General features: G+C 39.3%; 1 protein-coding gene across 2 annotated transcripts in view; it reads right to left on the bottom strand.

Annotated features, from left to right (window-relative positions):
• Nucleotides 1–275: 275 nt before the first annotated feature.
• Nucleotides 276–17,429, bottom strand: part of LOC127159934 (erythroid membrane-associated protein) — a 24,665-nt gene continuing 7,511 nt past the window's right edge. The window contains exons 2-5 of one of the 2 annotated variants that reach the window (XM_051102624.1): nucleotides 10,337–10,399; nucleotides 1,897–1,944; nucleotides 1,621–1,647; nucleotides 276–1,280 (exon numbers count right to left, since the gene is read on the bottom strand). In XM_051102624.1, coding sequence (XP_050958581.1) covers nucleotides 745–1,280; nucleotides 1,621–1,647; nucleotides 1,897–1,944; nucleotides 10,337–10,399 — 674 coding nt within the window. In that variant the 3' untranslated portion in view covers nucleotides 276–744. The remainder of the gene's footprint in view (nucleotides 1,281–1,620; nucleotides 1,648–1,896; nucleotides 1,945–10,336; nucleotides 10,400–17,429) is intronic. The other variant, XM_051102625.1, reaches the window with a different exon arrangement.

The raw sequence follows: 17,429 nt of genomic DNA, 5'->3' as shown, positions 1-17,429 counted from the left end.
TATTTAGTATAATCTTCATACATTACTTAACAGTTATGAGTGGCTATCAACCTTCAACAGGACAAAAAAAAAGTAGTAGTCCATTACTTAGACTAGTGTTGTTGACACTAGTCACACCGTGCCAACTCACACACACTCATCAAACACATTATGTTTGACTTTATGGCAACAACGAAAAGATAATAGTGACCCACTGTTGTTCTGTTTCTTCCAAACAGCTGTTGTCTGATCATTTTATGGTAGTTTTTCTTGTCAGGCCCTGGTCTCTACTGATCATTATGCTTCTTTGCCATTTAATTGTATTAAAAAGAGCAGCAAGTGAACATGCTGCAAGAGAACATGCTGCATATCATCATATTTCATGTTCCACTAAAGCTTGAAATAACATGACAGTAAGTAAAAGATGACAAAGTATTCCTTTTTGTTTGAGTTCTTCCTTGAAATCAAATGTGTGACAGTCAGTGAGTTTTACAGGTTTATATACATTTCGAAGTGCTCATCTTTCTCTACATTGTACTTGATGTCTAATATATCTCTTTATTCAAGACAACATTATGTAACACACTGCTCATCCTGAAAGCTCATAGGTTTGTACATACATGTTCTTCTCTGCAGTTTCTACTAAAAAAAGTTCTCAAACCAACTTCAAAGTTTGTCTTCGAACTTTACTATCTAGTTATTGCTGTTACTATTTTAATTGCATTTTCTTTTATTTTAGTTGATCATGTAAATTCACTGATCTCATTAGTAATCATCACAGATGATCAGTGGTGTGGAGTTTGTATTTCTATTAAACCCCAAACAAACAAATGGATAGAGTTTCTCATTAAAACACTGATCAGTGTAAGAGTAGATATGAGATTTGGACTCCACATCATTAAAAGAGACGAGACCCTTCTCATAATCCACAAACACACCGACCCTCTGAAGATTCGCATTCAGAGAAAAAGAGTAATCAGGAGAATTACGAGCTCGATACTCTCTATGTCTTTGTCCCACAATCCAGTATCCTTTCTCAGGTCTCAGACTGATCCAGTCCTTCCTGTTAACAGATTCTCTGGTCACTCCTAAATCCCACACAGTTTGTCCCTTCACCTGCACCTCAAAGTAGAAACACCCTGAGGAGAATCCATCCTTCCCAACAACACCAAGATACTGATCAAATCTGTCTTTTCCTCCATCTACTCCTTTTGTTTGTGTGTTTTTATATCTCACTTGTTTCCCACCACGAGACATGATGAGATGTGGATGAGCCGTATCAGCATCCAGAATCACATTCACTGCAAAAATTATTGAAAATTCTTATAGATGAGTTTCCAATAAATACACTGACAATTATTTATTTTTATAGGAATCATGAGAACTTTACAAGACAAACAAAAACAAAGATACACAATTAATTGTAAATAAATGTCATATTTAATGTACATATTATTATTAATGTACATAGTATATTATTATTATTTTGATGTTTACATTTTGTTGTTCATTTTTGGATGTTTAGTTATGTATGTAAAATAAATAATTATAATAAATAATGTTTATTATATATATATATATATATATATAATTATGCCATGAAACAAGACTTTAATTCAAATAAATAATTTTTTTACTCACCCTTGTATGTTCTTAAATATGTAAGAGCTGAAAACGGAAAGTATGAAGAAATAAAGGCTTCATAACAGAATTCATCTTTAGGTCAATAATGAGATCAATAATTTCAATCACCGCTTGAAGACCAACAGAATTTTACAGAGTTTGTATCTGATAATAAAATACAATGAATAGCAAACATATGAAATATATGAATGCACAGCATATTCATTCATTGTTTTGCTAATTAATTTCAAAATAATGAATTTATATTTTAACAAGATCATATAAAACATTCACCTTTAGGCAGAATTGTTCTCAAAAGTTGATCATGTTCTAAAGAAAATTCTGAAAAAGATGAGAAAAGAACATTTTATTATTTTTATTACTCTGACAAACAAGTTATGATCAGTCGTTGTGTTAACATCACACAAGTGTACATCAGCCGATAATGAAGCTGGTTTAGCTGACTAGCCAGGTAAGTTTCAGTTTCAACACGTTCTCACTCCCAACTTGTCACATATTGAAGCTTGGTCAGGACCCCATTAGCATCACTTTTTGATGCTCATGGTACCCCTTTTGCGTCATTTTTTGATGTGCACGGTGCTCCATTGAGTTTGTCTTAATTTAATCGTTTGCATGCATCTGTTAAAAAATAGAAATACTTTTATATATGTGACCGGGTAACAGAGTAATAACCAGAATAATAGCCTGCAGTCATGCTTATCCGTCACTCGAGGGCGTTCTCGTGCATCTGCGCACTGTGGTTAGAAGAAGGGAAAAAACGAAGGATTTTATTTTTTTCTGGAATCGTTCATGGTTAGGGATTCCTAGGCATGCGTGAGTTGAAGTGCATGGGCTAGGAAACAACACTGCTTGTTTTTGTTTTTAAGAAAGAAAGCTAGTCCCTATGCTTTGTGTTGTTCTGACCGCTGGAAAGATGGAGCAGTACGACCACACGGATTTTGTATTTCTCTGAGCGTGAGAGATTTCCACGTGAGTCGTGCAGGCCGCGGAGTTTGAGCGTGAGTAATATTTAATGTAATCGTTAACTGGTCTCCTGTAAATACCATTGATGTTAAAATGGAAAAGTGAAAGTAAACTTAACTTCTTTCTCCTTTAATAAAATAATATCAGAGGGGAGATCGAAGGCACGTGAAGGCACGTGAGGTGACAGCGGTGTGAGTTTCTAATGCGGTGCAGCGCGTCACGTAGTGAGTGATATTTATTTCATTCTTTTGGGTGAATGTAAATGTATAGTTCACTAGTTGTGCACTGTTTGATGTCAATGTTAATGTGAGTTCGTTAATAATCTGTTTTAAGAGAAGAAGATGATAATAGTTATGCCAACAGTACTAGGCAAAGTGTAAAATACATTTATTTTGATTTACCAACATTTGTGGGTCGCTTATAAAAATGTATCTTTAATAATAATTCTATGTGTGTTCTCTCTTTAGAAAGCATCATAAGCCACTACTGTTGTTTATCTGGGGGTTAAGTGCTCACACCAAGTATTCTGTACTTGAATTTATTTCTTAGTTTATTCTTTTTGTCAGAACTGTGTAACCATCCTTGTAAGAAGGGGAAATTGGCGAAACTGGCTGAAGCGATTTATGTAACTCGGAAAGTTACTTGAAGTGCCTGTAATTTAGGTTTGTTTCTTTAATTTCTTGGGGAAACGTGCTTTTGGTTGTGGGTGATTTGTCACTGTACAAATGTCTTTGGCGACACCCCCACCATTGGAAACCTAGAGTATTAATGCTGCGTTTTCTATGTATGCAGTCGGAAATAAAGAACCCCTAATTCAGATGCGTGGCAGTGTTTGAGTTTTGTTAATAGAACACACCTTTACACGGCCCACATATAAATGTATACTTACCTGATATAAATGTATACTGAGCACCTAAACCCACCCCTACCCTAAACCTACCCATTTCTAAACAATATAAAAGACGTAGCATACAAATATAAGTGTAACGGGATGAACGAGACGAGAGGCGAGCGGATCCATTTGCGAGCTTTTATTGAATCGGCAAGGCAAAGGCATGGTCAGGCAGGCAGGGTCAGAACAATAGCAAGCAGGTATATTATGGCGATGCACAATAGAAGTCTGTGAGTCAGGCGTGGGTCGATCCATGGCGAACATAATCCATAAAGAGGGCTGAGCGAAGGGATAGATCCGTAAATACGAGCGAGGGTTCAAAAGGCAGGCGGCTAGACAGATGAGAACGAGAAGACCAGGCGAAAGAACTAAACACTAGGAACTAGGAAACAAAGGAAATACAACAATAACAACTCAATACTCTGTGGTTTGCAAAGGGAAAGACCGGGGCTTTCATAGCGCCGCTGATTGGGCACGGATGAAGTGCAATGGCTGATGGGGAATGTAGTCCGGGGTGTAGTACAACAGTCTGTGTGTGACAGGGCGAGAGTGACATCTGGCGGTGAGCGGACAGCGGGACACCGACCAGATTCGTGACATAGCCCCCCCCCAAGGAGCGGCTTCCAGACGCTCGAAGGGAGCAACAGTCCAGGGGAGCGGTGGGGTGGGAGCGAGACAGGGCGAGGGCTGGAGGGCCAGGCCCATGTGGGGGGCCTGGTGATTGAGGCAGGACTGACAGAGCAGGTACCCTCCAGGGCGGGGCCGGAGGCAGAGCAGGAGGCGCAGGAGCCCTCCAGGGCGGAGCCGGAGGCGGAGCAGGAGGCGCAGGAGCCCTCCAGGGCGGAACAGGAGGCGCAGGAGCCCTCCAGGGCGGAACAGGAGGCGGGACATGCGACGCAAGAGCTCTCCAGGGCGGAACCGGAGGCGGGACAGGCGACACAAGAGCCCTCCAGGGCGGAGCCGGAGGCAGAGCGTGAGGCGCGGGCACCCTCCAGGGTGGAGCAGGAGGCGCAGGAGCCCTCCGAGGCGGAACAGGAGGCGGAGCGGCCCTCCAGGGCGGAACAGGAGCGCGCAGCAGCCCCCGGGCGGGCGGAGACAGGAGGCAGAGCAGGAGGCAGGAGGCGCAGCAGCCCTCCGGGGGGAACAGGAGGCGCAGCAGCCCTCCGGGGTGGAACAGGAGGCGCAGCAGCCCTCCGGGGCGGAACAGGAACCTGCGTCATGGACTGGGACCTGGGGAGAGCAGGGACAGAGGAGGCAGAGAGAACAGGGAGAGAAGCAGAGAGACCACAGGATAACGCCGCCTCCCTCGGAGGATCCACAGCCGAAGCTGACACCTCAGGAGGCATTGGCGCGGCTTCTCCGACAGGGAAGGCCTCTGGAGCTGACTTGAGACCAGACGGGACCTCTGGAGCTGACTTGTGATCAGATGGGAGCTCTGGAGCTGACTCGGGAACAGACGTGACCTCAGGAGCTGAGTGTGCAGCCCACATACTGAGAATGGTGATAGCCATCACACTGGCCGACATGATGTGACTTGACTCTGGGCGGTCAGACGAGACGTGACTTGACGCTGGGCCGTCAGGCGGGACGTGGCTAGACTCTGGGCCGTCAGGCGGGACGTGGCTAGACTCTGGGCCGTCAGGCGGGACGTGGCTAGACTCTGGGCCATCAGCAATAACTTGACTTGGCTCGTGAAGATCAGTTGTGGCTTGACCTGGTTCGTGGAGATCGGCTGTGACTTGACTTGATGCGTGAAGATCAGTAGTGTCCTGATCTGACACGTGAAGACCAGCGGTGACTTGAACTGGCTTGTGAAGATCAATGACTTTACTTGACTCAGGAACCACGGCTGTAACGTTGCTTGACGCAGGTACGACAGCCTTGACGTTGCTGGAATTGGAAGCTTGACTGGACTTGGAGGCTTGACTGGACTTGGAGGCTACAGCTGTAGCCTGACTTGACTCCGGAGCAGCGGCTGAAGCTTGACTTGGCTCTGGAATAACAGCAGCAGCTTGACTTGGCTCATGAGGATCTGCTATAACCTGGCCTGACTCATGGAGATCGGCTGTACCGGGACTTGACTCATGAACAACATGGCTTGGCTCAGGAGCAACAGCTGTAACGTGACTTGACTCCGGAACAACAGCTGTAACGTGACTTGACTCGTGAAGAACAGATGTGACTTGGCTTGACTCGTGAAGAACAGATGTGACTTGGCTTGACTTGTGGAAAACGACAGCTGTGTCTTGTCTTGACTCTGTGTCTTGACTTGACTCTGGGGTAGCCGCCGCGGCATGAAGGAGCGCCAATTTAGCTGCCCATACCGTCACTAGAGGTGTGTCCAGCACGTGAGCCATCATGGCCACAGGTGGCGTCCAGGTGCTGACCACAGGTTCTGGAGTGGCAGCCATAATGTGTAGTGGCTTGGAGACGGCAGCCATCTTGTGGAGTGGCTTGGAGACGGCGGCCATCTTGTGCAGTGGCTCTGGCTCAGGAAAGATGGCTGTTACTTGACTTGAGATAGGAGCGATAGCTCTGACTTGACTTGACACAGGAAACACAGCTTTGACCTGACTTGACACAGGAACAAGGACCGTAGCTTGACTTGACTTGGAAACTTGACTTGACTCTGGAAATGCAGCTGTACATTGACTTGACTTGGAAACTGGACTTGACTCAGGAAACACAGCTGCAGCTTGACTTGACTTGGAAACTTGACTTGACTCAGGAAACGCAGCTGCAACTTTATCTGGCTCTGATATGGCAGCTGTGACGTGACGGAGCTCTGTCTCCTCCGCCATTTTGTTGAACGGGCTCCGCCGTCGCCGCCATCTTGTGCACGGGCTCTGTTGTCGCCGCCAGGGTATGAACGCGCTCCGACGCGGCCGCCATCTTGCGAATGGGCACCGCTGTCGCCGCCATTAGAGCGATGCTATCCATTGCCGTCGCCGCCATTTGAGCAATGCGATCCATTGCCGTCGTCATAGCTCGGGCGCGCAGTGTGGCCGCATTTCCCAGTGGTCCAAGCGGCCAGCATTTCGCGCTCCGGCGCGGAGTGATCCAAGCGGGGTGCGCGGCCGCCATTACCGCGTTGTCGCGTTCTTCCTCCGCGACCCCCACAGCAAACGACGAGCCCACACACAACAATGCGTAGTCCAAAAAGGCGGATAAAGACGAGCGTGGACCCTCTCGTCTCAGCCTCCCCCTCAATGGTTGATTTAATCCGTCACAAAATATTTCAATGATGGTACAGTCCGGGAGAGTGGAATAATTAGCTATTGCCAGGAATTCACTGATGTGTTGTTCTAGAGAACGCGGACCTTGTTTGAGACGGAATAGAATTTTTGTAGTGTCCATACCTGTGTCTTGTCCGTGAGAAAAGCTGCTGAATCCTTGTTTGACGGAGTATTCTGTAACGGGATGAACGAGACGAGAGGCGAGCGGATCCATTTGCGAGCTTTTACTGAATCGGCAAGGCAAAGGCATGGTCAGGCAGGCAGGGTCAGAACAATAGCAAGCAGGTATATTAGGGCGATGCACAATAGAAGTCCGTGAGTCAGGCGTGGGTCGATCCGTGGCGAACATAATCCATAAAGAGGGCTGAGCGAAGGGATAGATCCGTAAATACGAGCGAGGGTTCAAAAGGCAGGCGGCTAGACAGACGAGAACGAGAAGACCAGGCGAAAGAACTAAACACTAGGAACTAGGAAACAAAGGAAATACAACAATAACAACTCAATACTCCGTGGTTTGCAAGGGGAAAGACCGGGGCTTTTATAGCGCCGCTGATTGGGCACGGATGAAGTGCAATGGCTGATGGGGAATGTAGTACAACAGTCTGTGTGTGACAGGGCGAGAGTGACATCTGGCGGTGAGCGGACAGCGGGACACCGACCAGATTCGTGACAATAAGTAGTCAAGGGTATTTATTGCAAAAAACTGTCCATAAACAAGCAGTATTTTTTGATATGTAAATGTGTAAATAGTGTAATATAAATAAAACGGTTATGACTATTTGCACTGAAAGAAAAAAAAAAAAAATCACACCCCAACATATATGCAATAATAGCAATATTATTACCCAATATATAATTTAACCATGATGATAAAATTCCCAGTGCCTTTCGCGTCAGCACATTGACGCCAAGGGTTTCTTATTTAAAGCACTGGAGGACCCTGCACATCGAAAAATGACACTAAAGGGGTACCCTGAGCATCAAGAAGTGACGCCAAAGGGTCCTGACCAAGCGTTTGGGCTAGTTGGGAGTGAGAACGTGTTTTCAGTTTAGTTCGTGCCAACTCTGGGTTTTAGGCACCATAAAAGTGGTTTTGCTTTTAGCGGTGTTCCTTTAGCCATAGTAACTTACGCTCCACCTGCGCCAGGACAAATTATGTTCTGGTTTAGAGATCATAAACTGAAATTTGACCAATCATCTTTGAGCAAACTGACAAATCTGTGACACAAAAAAAAGCCACTCCCTCAGTTTCTCTTGGTTCAAATTAAAGGGCACAACATAGTGAAAGATTAAAAAAAAATAAAATCATCTCGATTTTAGTAATTTAGACTATTTATTGTAATTATTTTATATGATTTACATAATTATTATACCTATAATCCATTATAATTTTAACCATTTCAGTTTAATAGTTAAAGCTGCAGTCTGAAACTTTTTTGTGTGTGTTCAAAATTTATAAAATGTATATAATAAATGGATATGAATCCATTTTCTAAACATGTTTTTGTCTTATCCTCAATCACTACAGTACACCTATAATAAGGTTTTATATTTGGACTATTCCAGACTGGTTCTGGTAGAAAGTGCTGTGGAGTAAACCAGTACCTGCATCATATACATAAACAGAGAGAAGTAGCTCCAGCTACAATGTTCTTACACAAGACACATTCAGTTCTGTTTATTAACTGCTAGAGCACCAAAAGTTATGGACTGCAGCTTTAAATCAGATTTAATAAATCAGATTTGATTTATTTTAAATGAATAAAAAATATATACACTTCATATGAAATATAAATAAGCTTTTGTCTCAATAGTTTTAAACATAGCAACACATAAGCTTAGATTTTGGAGTCTCTGTATACCTACATATATATAATCAACTATATACACTATAAACACTTCACAACTTTCACTGGCAGTGATTTGTCAAGATGTTTTCTTTAGCTTGTCCTCTTTCATGGCCAGATCTTGTTATCTTGCTGTGTAAATGTTTAAAATTGTGAATATTTTAATCTTTAACTAAACGAACTAAATCGCAATGACTCTCTTGTGAATCACAGTTTTAAGGAATGTGATTGATTGTTTGTTACTGATGTCACATTTCTCAGACTCTATAAACACATGATCAAAGTCTGAGCTGACAGAGAAAGTTGATGATCAGTGTCATAATAACAACAAAGCTCAAAACTAATCCTGTAACCCTGTTTGTTCAGGCATTATTATAGTTACAAGTCCCTGGCACATGTCAGGATCAGGTACTGTTTTGTGTTTTTGTGCATGTTTCCTTTGTTTTAGTTTTCCTGCCTGTGTTAATTACTGTGTTTGTTGTCTTGGCAACTAATTTAGTTACAACTGTCCTGTGTTTAAATAGTTATGCCTGTGTGTATTTATATCCTTGGTTTTGGTTTGTTATTGGTGTTATCTTGTAATTTTTAAGTTGGTTGTTCAGTTTGCTGTGTTTATTTGCCAGTGTGCTCTTTCTTTTCTTTTCTTTTCTTTTCTTTTCTTTTCTTTTCTTTTCTTTTTTTTCATTAAACAATACTGCTTGCGCTTAAAGGAGAAGTCCACTTCCAAAACAAAGATTCACATATAAGGTACTTACTCCAATTGTCATCCAAGATGTCCATGTCTTTCTTTCTTCAGTCATAAAGAAATTATGTTTTTTGAAGAAAAAATTTCAGCATTTTTCTCCATTTAATGGACTGATATGGTGCCCCAATTCTGAAATTCCAAAATGCAGTTTAAATGCTGCTTCAAACGATCCCAAATGCGGTTGTAAACAGGAAAGAGGGTCTTATCTAGCAAAGCGATCGGTTATTTTCATAAAAATAATGCAATTTATATACTTTTTAATGTCAAACGCTCATCTTGTCTTACTCTGCCTGGAGTGTTTTTTCTGGTTTATGGCAGTTAGTGTCAAAAAACTCCCATCTCATGTTCTCCCTCAACTTCAAAATCATCCTGTATCGCTGTTTTACCTTTTTTGTTACGGGGGTTTGATCTTCTTTGCATGTTCATTTTGCATAGACTTGGTCGGTACTTCTGCAGTGATGTAGGATGATTTTTAAATGAGTTTTGAAGTTGAGGGAGAAAATACGATTGGAGTTTTTTTTTTTTTTTAATGAAAACAACCGATCGTTTCACTAGATAAGACCCTTCTTCCTTGGCTGGGATTGTTTACAGCCGCATTTGGGATCGTTTGAAGCCGCATTTAAAATGCCTTTGGGATGTTCAAAATCGGGGCACCATATCAGTCCATTATATGGAGAAAAATGCTGAAATGTTTTCCTCAAAAAAAAACAAAAAAACAATTTCTTTACGACTGAAGAAAGAAAGACATGAACATCTTGGATGACAAGGGGATGAGTACATTATATGTGAATCTTTGTTTTGGAAGTGGACTTCTCCTTTAAATCCAGCTCTCTGTTGTCTTTTTCGCAACCAGTCATGACAGACCTGAAAAATATACATTATATAAACAACTGGTGACCTTTTAGCAGACTCAAGATGTACACAAAATAAATGAGTGCACACAGTTAAAACATATTTTACTAAGTATTTTACAGCTGAAAACAGACTTTAAATGAATAATGAATTAATAACATAATAAAGACAAATTCACCATGTTGTATTCTCCTCTTCTCATGCTGTAGCTGACTGTGTTTATTCTGTAGTTGATTGTGTTCTAAAGAAGATTCAGAATAAAGACAGAATTCAGACAACAAATATAATATAATATAATATAATATAATGTAGTTTGTGATTGAGGAGCAATAATAAATTACAGGACTATATTCACAAAAATATATGAATGCACAATGTCTGTTAATTAAGCATTTTGTGGATGAAAACAGACTTGACATTAATACTGAATTAAATTATCTCACTATTAACTAACTATTACCTACATTTTTGCCTCACTAAATAAAATGCTTGTTAAACTAAACTGTTTATTAATAGTTAGTAAGGTAGCTGTTAATAGTCTAATATCTGCTTTATAATACTAATAAACAGCCAATATGCTTGTAATATGGATGCTAATAAGCAACTAGTTAATAGTGAGAATTGGTCTCTAGTCTAAATGTTACCAAATTATTTAATAAAGACAAATTAAAAAAAAAAATTGTATCCTCTACATCCCATGTGTAGACAAAATTTTGTTTTACATTTTTGTAACATACATTTTTCATAACACTTCAGTTTCATTTTCTTTTTTTTTATACTGTATTATGTCTTTCAATTAAAAAAAAAAAAACATTTAATACAATTAAGTGAAATTTTTTCTTCTACTTTATCTTCCATTCACTTCCTTTTTCTCCTTTTGTGGTAATACCCATCACCAACACATTAACAAAAATACGCAGATAAAAAAAAAAAAATAACAGTAACATTTACATATATAGACACTTTTACACATGAAAAACGGGATATGAATTTTCTCCATATAATGGACTGATATGGTGCCCCAAGTTTGAACTTCCAAAATGTAGTTTAAATGCGGCTTCAAACGATCCCAAATGCAGTTGTAAATTATCCCAGCCAAGGAAGAAGGGTCTTATCTAGTGAAATGATCGGTTATTTTAAAAAAAAAAAAAAAAAAAATACAATTTAAATACTTTTTAATCTCAAACGCTCATCTTGTCTTACTCTGCCTGAACTCTGTATTCTCACTCAAGACAGTTAGGGTATTTCAAAAAACTTTAAACGTATTTTCTCCCTAAACTTCAAAAATCATTTCAAAATCATCCTACATCACTGCAGAAGTACAGACACAGTCTTTGCAAAGTAAACATGCAAAGAAGATCAAACACCCTTAACAAAAAAGGTAAAACATTTTGAAGTTAAGGGAGAACATGAGATGGGAATTTTTCGACATACCCTAACTTTCATGAACTGGGAAAAAAATGGAGTTCAGGCAGAGAAAGACAAGATGAGCGTTTGACATTAAAAAGTATATAAATTGTATTATTTTTATAAAAAATAACCGTTTCGATAAAAAATCATTTCGCTAGATAAGAGCCTTCTTTCTCAGCTGGAATCATTTACAACTGCATTTGGGATCATTTGAAGCTGCATTTAAACTGCATTTTGGAAGTTCAAACTTGGGGCACCATATCAGTCCATTATTTGGAGAAAAATCCTGAAATGTTTTCCTAAAAAAACATTTTTTTTTACGACTGAAGAAAGAAAGACATGAACATGAACAACTAATTGCATCAAGTGACGTGGTTTCCATACTTTTCCAATTTGATATATTTTTCCACTTGCATCCAGCTCAAAATCAGGTTAGGTCTGCATAATAGTAATACTCCAAATTTGGCAATGATAAACTCTCATTTCTTTACTATTTTCTAAAGAATTAAGTTTTCTCTTGGTTTCCCCTCGTCCCAGATGAATCTTCTAAAAATACTATGCCACTTTTTAAAATTACTAAGTTGTATATAAACTGGAAAATTCTGAAACAGAAACAAAAATCTCATGATTATACTCATTTTGATAGTACTTATTTTTTCAATCAAAGATAGTGATAATATTTTTCACCTTTTAAAATAATTTCTTATAGTAGTTTTTAAAATATCACACTTATATAAATTCTCTGCTTTGTTTGGAATTTTTACTCCCAAATACATTATCTCTGTTTGGTTCATTTAAAATCATATTCCTCTCTAAAACCTTCTTGTAATTTACTCACAATTTCTATAGCTTCTGTTTTATTACAGTTTAATTGATATCCTGACATAGCTCCATTTAAATCTTTTTTAACACTAAGGGTAATGTTTGTACATCTGTTAAAAACAAAATCACATCATCCGCATATAATTCAAGTTTATGTTCCTCATCTTCAATTTTAAGGCCTTTTATTAAAGAATTCCCTTGTATATTCTTTGCTAAAGACTCTATACACAGTAAATATCTGAGGTGATAAGGGATCCTCTTGTCTTGTCTACCTCATAAATGCAAAATTCTCTGAAAAACTCCACTGGCCCTAATAAACTTTTGATTAAAGCCATATACTTACGTTTCAAAAATAAAGACCCTATCAAAGGCTTTTTCAGTGTCTAATGTCATCATTAACATTTGTTTCTCTGTTTTAGTTGTAAAATCAATAAGATTAAGTGTTCTTTGTATGTTATCAAATAGCGCCCGGTTTTTTTACAAATCCTTTTTGATTTAAGTTCAATCCATTATTTTCACTGATTATTTACAGTATGGTTGCAGAGGTTGACACAGACAACACTGTGTTAAAACTACAGCTGAAAATTCATCCTGTTCATGCAAGGAAACCAGCCAACAAAAGCATTCATATAAAGCCATTCAACATTGTTTAAAGTTTTCATCATAGATTGATATTAAACAAAATACACAATCATCTGAGATGTGGTGGAAATTAAATTTGTTCATGACTTTCAGCAAAAAAATGAAAAAGTAAATCAAACATGTGAAACCTGCAATAACTAGTAAACTTCACTGAAAACCAGATGGCCTCCACCCAAGCAAACTTGTTGCAAGAGTGTAAAAAGACAACATCTGCTTCTCCCTCCATCATCCTTCAGCAGTGTGTGCCAGTCCACCCAACCTGAATGACACACACACACACACACCTGAACAGAGTATGAATGAGCACAGGACTTCGCATCAACTCCACTTCTGAGCCGCTCAGAGGAAATGGAGGAACTGGTGTATGCTGGGACCAAACTCTCCCTCTCTGCTGCTACAAGCCCCCCAAAACAATTATTTCTACAAACAACCGTGTTTTTGTGTTACTAAATGAAAAATGGCTAGTAAACAGCTGCAGTGCAACAGTCCTCAATGAAACTGTCCCTCCAAACTTTACTTTTATGAGTGTCTGCAGAGCTGTTAGGAGAGGTGGAGGTGTAGCTGCTCTATTTAAAGATGTCTATCAGTGCAAGCAAGTGCCATTTGGTTATTACTTGTCTTTTGAATATGTGTGTATTGTGCTAAAAGGTACTCCACACATCCTATTTATCATTATTTATAGGCCTCCAAAATAATCTCCAGCCTGTTGAAGACTTTACTGAACTGTTATCAATGATTTCCTCTGGGTTTGATTGCTTTGGTATTGCTGGGGATTTTAATATACACATAGATAATGATGAAATCAATACTGCAATACACTATAACATCTATAAAGACAGCATTCATGCTTTTAATGTGGAACTAAACACAGCTAGAAGAAGCTTCTTCTTAAACCTTATAAACAGTTCATAATGTATATTAAAAGAAGAAAGTAACAGAAATAAAATGAAAGTATAGTTTTAAAGTGGCTTATTGGAACACTAGTGCACAAACTTTTTTCCTCTTGCCAAGCTAACATGGTTGTCAGTCAGCATTAAAAGGTATAATTGCTGCTTTTTGCAGTGAAAATGTTTGTGATTAAAAATAATAATAATAACAATACATTTCATCAGTTATTTTACGTACAGATCACTGCATTTCTTATAGATTTCCTCTCATGTGAAATCGGATATACAGATGAATTACCACAGTAAGTTTACATTTGTTTGAATGCATTATTAAATCACGCTTTCACTTATATTTCAATATTCAGTATCTTGAAAGAACAAATTAATTCATTGAAAACTATAATTTTCTGCTCATGTCCATCCTAGTTTTCACATTCTTTCTGATTTGAGTGATCCATCTCTATCAAGTTAGCTAAATAGGCTATGTTTAACACGTAAATTCTTGCTAAATATGCAGTTATATTATGGGTCGTTGTCATGAATTGTACTTGTGATGGAGCGATGCTGGAGTGCTCTTGGAGCGAGTAAAAACCACAACGCTCCGACTTTTAAAATATCCGCTCCTCACTCCGTTAAAAATCACACCGCTCCACTCCGTGGTCCGCTCCCACTCCACTCCGCTCACATACTCTGATACAGGTCCATCTCAATAAATTAGAATGTCATAGAAAAAAGTTCATTTATTTCAGTAATTCAACTCAAATTGTGAAACTCCACAACCAGCTTTTGGTGCTTTTGGCAGTGTGGGCAGGTGCCAAATCCTGCTGGAAAATGAATTCAGCATCTTTAAAAAGATGGTCAGCAGAAGTAAGCATGAAATGCTCTAAAATTCATTGGTAAATGGGTGCAGTGACTTTGGTTTTCAAAAAACACAGTGGACCAACACCAGCAGCTGACATTGCACCCCAAATCTTCACAGACTGTGGAAACTTAACACTGGACTTCAAGCAACTTGTGCTATGAGCTTCTCCACCCTTCCTCCAGACTCTAGGACCTTGGTTTCCAAATTAAATACAAAACTTGATGTCATCTGAAAAGAGGACTTTGGACCACTGGCAACAGTCCATTTCTTCTTCTCCTTAGCCCAGGTAAGACGCCTCTGACGTTGTCTGTGGTTCAGGAGTGGCTTAACAAGAGGAATACGACAACTGTAGCCAAACTCCTTGACACGTCTGTGTGTGGTGACTCTTGATGCCTTGACCCCAGCCTCAGTCCATTCCTTGTGAAGTTCACCCAATTTCTTGAATTGATTTTGCTTGACAAGCCTCTCAAGGCTGCGGTTCTCTCGGTTGGTTGTGCATCTTTTTCTTCCACTCAACTTTCTGTTAACATGCTTGGATACAGCACTCTGTAAACAGCCAGCTTCTTTGGCAATGCATGTTTGTGACTTACCCTCCTTGTGAAGGGTGTCACTGATTGTCTTCTGGACAGCTGTCAGATCAGCAGTCTTCCCCATGATTGTGAAGCCTAGTGAACCAAACTGAGAGACCATTTTGAAGACTCAGGAAACCTTTTCAGGTGTTTTGAGTTGATAAGCTGATTGACATGTCACCATATTCTAATTTGTTGAGATAGTGATTGGTGGGTTTTTGTTAAATGTGAGCCAAAATCATCACAATTAAAAGAACCAAAGACTTAAATTACTTCAGTCTGTGTGCATTGAATTTATTTAATACACAAGTTTCACAATTTGTTTGAGTTGAATTACTGAAATAAATGAACTTTTTCATGACATTCTAATTTATTGAGATGCACCTGTAAACACTCACACTCTTTTTGCTACTGTTTAGCGACTAACTCATGCCCCCAGTCGATTCCCAGTTAAATGCTCTCCAGCAGCAAATACAAGTTTTCTTCCTTCTTTCTTGAGAAGATCAATAATATAAGAAAGGCAGATTTGACCACAATTTCAGAAAGAAGTTACTATGCCTGATTTCAAAACAACGAATGGCAAAACTTAGAAAGAAACAGTACAGCACATTAAAACACCAACTTGCTGCCTTGCTGATCTTTTTTCAAAATGTGTTGAAAATTTTTTGTCTGGTTTCTGGCTGCATCACATCATAAGAGAGCACTCATAAAGAAAAGGAAAGGAAATGAACGGAAAGGAAAGGAAAGAAGGTGACTTGTGGCCAAGTATGCTGACCCATACTCAGAATTTGTGCTCTGCATTTAACCCACCCAAGTGCACACACACATTAGTGAGTGAAGAAGATTTTCATTGACCTTCATTCAATATAATATATATAATTATGCCTATTCATAAGAGAAAACTATTCTACTATTATCTACTAGTTATCATCTGACTGTGTGCTGAGGAAGCAGTAAGTAACCTATTTAAAGCTTGAAAAACACAGAGACATGGAAAGAACCTGATCAGGAGCTAGAAATACATGACAGCTATTGATCAACCTTCAGGAACTTATATATGGTAAAAAGCTTTGTACCAAAATACAGCAATGCATATATGTGACCCTGGACCACAAAACCAGTCATAAGGGTCCATTTTTCAAAACTGAGATTTGTACATCATCTGAAAGCTGAATAAATAAGCTTTACATTAATGTATGGTTTGTTGGGATTGGACAATATTTGACTGAGATACAACTATGAGAGTATCTGGAATCTGAGGGTGCAAACAAATCAAAATATTGAGAAAATCGCCTTTAAAGTTGTCCAAATGAAGTTCTTAATAATGCACATTACTAATCAAAAATTAAGTTTTTATATATTTTGAGTAGGAATTTTACAAAATATCTTCATGGAACCATCTTTACTCAATTTCCTAATGATTTTTGGCATAAAAGAAAAATCAATAAATTTGACCCATACAATGTATTTTTGGCTACTGCTACAACTATACCCCAGCGACTTAAGACTGGTTTTGTGGTCCAGAGTCACATATGGTATGCTGTGCACAGCTATAGGAGTATATATATGAGAAAAACATGTTCTGCAGTTACCTTTGAAAACGTAACTCGACTTTGTTGCCTGCTCAATAAAGTCTTAATGGCTTCAAAACCTCTTCAGAGCAATTTATTTTGAACAAGGAAAATTCTACAACATGAGCAGTGAACACACACACACCGTGAACACACACCGGGATCAGTGGGCAGCCAATGCTGCCGCGCCAAGGGAGCAGTTGGAGGTTCTGTGTCTAGCTCAAGGGTTTCACCTCAGCCGTGGTACTGAGGTTGGAGAGAGTTTATAAATCACTCAGTGGCCTAGGACCTCAAAACATTGCAGTTGTGCTTACAGAATTCAAATCAATCAGATCACTCAGATCATTAGGATCAAGTCAGTTAGAAAAATACCAAGTGTATTTACTCAAAACAAGGGCAGTCTGCTTTTAGCCATTGCTACCTTCAGCTGGAATCAGCTTCCAGAAGAGATCAGATGTGCTAAAACATTGGCCATATTTAAATCCAGACTCAAAACTCATCTGTTTAG

The sequence above is a fragment of the Labeo rohita genome, unplaced genomic scaffold (assembly GCF_022985175.1).
Source record: "Labeo rohita strain BAU-BD-2019 unplaced genomic scaffold, IGBB_LRoh.1.0 scaffold_266, whole genome shotgun sequence".
Lineage (NCBI taxonomy): Eukaryota > Metazoa > Chordata > Actinopteri > Cypriniformes > Cyprinidae > Labeo > Labeo rohita.
This window is presented reverse-complemented; position numbering and strand designations above follow the sequence as displayed.